The 1,815-nt window shown below is 44.4% G+C and overlaps 1 protein-coding gene across 1 annotated transcript in view; it reads right to left on the reverse strand.

Annotated features, from left to right (window-relative positions):
• The window catches only part of LOC107086060 (nuclear factor 1 C-type-like), a 19,231-nt gene that overhangs the window by 12,534 nt on the left and 4,882 nt on the right, over positions 1-1,815 (reverse strand). The window contains exons 3-4 of the mRNA XM_015376801.1: positions 536-649; positions 285-442 (exon numbers count right to left, since the gene is read on the reverse strand). Coding sequence (XP_015232287.1) covers positions 285-442; positions 536-649 — 272 coding nt within the window. The remainder of the gene's footprint in view (positions 1-284; positions 443-535; positions 650-1,815) is intronic.

Genomic DNA, 1,815 nt, shown 5'->3' on the forward strand with positions numbered 1-1,815 from the left:
ATCTGGTGAACTGGATCTATAAAGTGACCTGAGATGACATGATGTGAATTGGAGCTATAGAAATAAACTGAATAGAATTGAATTTTCATATAAAAGGTGCACCCCTTCATGGACCCCAGGCTCTTCTACTGCAGCGTAAAATGGAGGCTGCCTTCCACTGTTCTTTGCTTCTAGATGTTTCATTTGTTCCTTTCTGTCCACTTTGTGTTTCTCTGTTATTTTCTCTGGTCTGAAGTTTAGTTAAAAGCTGGAAACTAAAAAAACAAAGAATGAAAAGCACTTACAGAGTTTGGGGATTGGTTTGCAGGATCACAGGCCATGGAGACCAGGTCCTTCAGGGGGTCCTGGGTCAGGTGGGGGGGGTAGCGGATCGCTCCGTGGGCAAAGTAGGAAGAAGATGGAAAGTGGATGGATGAGGAGGGATGAGGACACCGAGAGAGGCCTGACCAAAACACAAAATAATGCTTTAGGAAGTTCCTGCAGAAGGTCCAGAGCATGTGGATGAAGGGGGGGGGGAGCGCTGCGCTCTACCAACCGCTGTGCACGGCTATGACTGGACGGTGGTGCTGCGTGAAGGACCCCATTCTTGGTGAGCCCTCCTGTGGGGAGGGGCTGTCCAGCTCCGCCTTCTTCACCGGGGGAGATAAACCTGGACACAAAGGTATGGAAACACTGTTTACCAACTGATTAGCTCCTCCCTCATCAGAACGCCAACAGCAACTAAGCTCGCTGTGCTGGTTCCTGCTTCTGCACCCAGCAGGCGGCAGTCAGAGAAACAAGGCGCAGCAGAGCCAGATGACCCTGCTGACAGCGACTGGGAATAATTAACTGGGAACTGCTTACTGTCCCCGCATGCAGGTTTAAACCCGTTAGTCGCTTCCTTTATACTCAAACACCGCTAAGAGATTAAGTCCTAGAAGCTGTGAAGACGTTTGGGAACATTTCTGGTGACTACCTCTCGAATTTTACCGAAAGAATAAAAGCGCTAAACCAACCAATCAGTTTAAACCCAACAAGTGTTTAACATGTTGGGTTTACATATAAGTCTGTCTGTTTTAGAGCAGAGCAGCTTTGATATTCCGTCCAAATGTTGGTGGTGTTTGGACAACAGAGAAAGAGCGGCATAAATTCACATCCTCCAATATTCGTCATTTAACTCATTAACAGACATAAATTCATTCTAAGTGGCATCATTAAATCAAGCTAAACTATCATTACAGATGTTTGATCGATGCACTCAATAGAGGAGAAAAAGAACAGATAAAAATGTTAGAAAGCCATTACACGTCCTAGAAAAGAAGCAGACCTGCACACTACTGCCACGACTAACCCTAAAATAAAAGTTTTGTGTAACATAATGAAGCTGTCGGCATCACCTCCCTGCCAGCGTTACTTCACTATTAGACTTACCTTACTTTCAGCATTATTTCACTTTGGCGTTACCTCACTGTCAGCGTTACTCAACTGTTACCATTACTTCACTATAAGGGTTACTTTACTGTCTGCGTTACTTTACTGTCAGCGTCGCTTAATTTTCAGCGTTACTTCACTATTAGACTTACTTCACTTTCAGCATTATTTCACTTTGGCGGTACCTCACTGTCAGCGGTACTCAACTGTTACCATTACTTCACTATAAGGGTTACTTTACTGTCTGCGTTACTTTACTGTCAGCGTCGCTTAATTTTCAGCGTTACTTCACTATTAGACTTACTTCACTTTCAGCATTATTTCACTTTAGCGTTACCTCACTGTCAGCGTTACTTCAATGCCAGCGTTACTTCACTGTTACCATTACTTCACTATAAGGGTTAC

The sequence above is a fragment of the Cyprinodon variegatus genome, unplaced genomic scaffold (assembly GCF_000732505.1).
Source record: "Cyprinodon variegatus isolate N-32 unplaced genomic scaffold, C_variegatus-1.0 Scaffold142, whole genome shotgun sequence".
NCBI classification, from domain to species: Eukaryota; Metazoa; Chordata; class Actinopteri; order Cyprinodontiformes; family Cyprinodontidae; genus Cyprinodon; species Cyprinodon variegatus.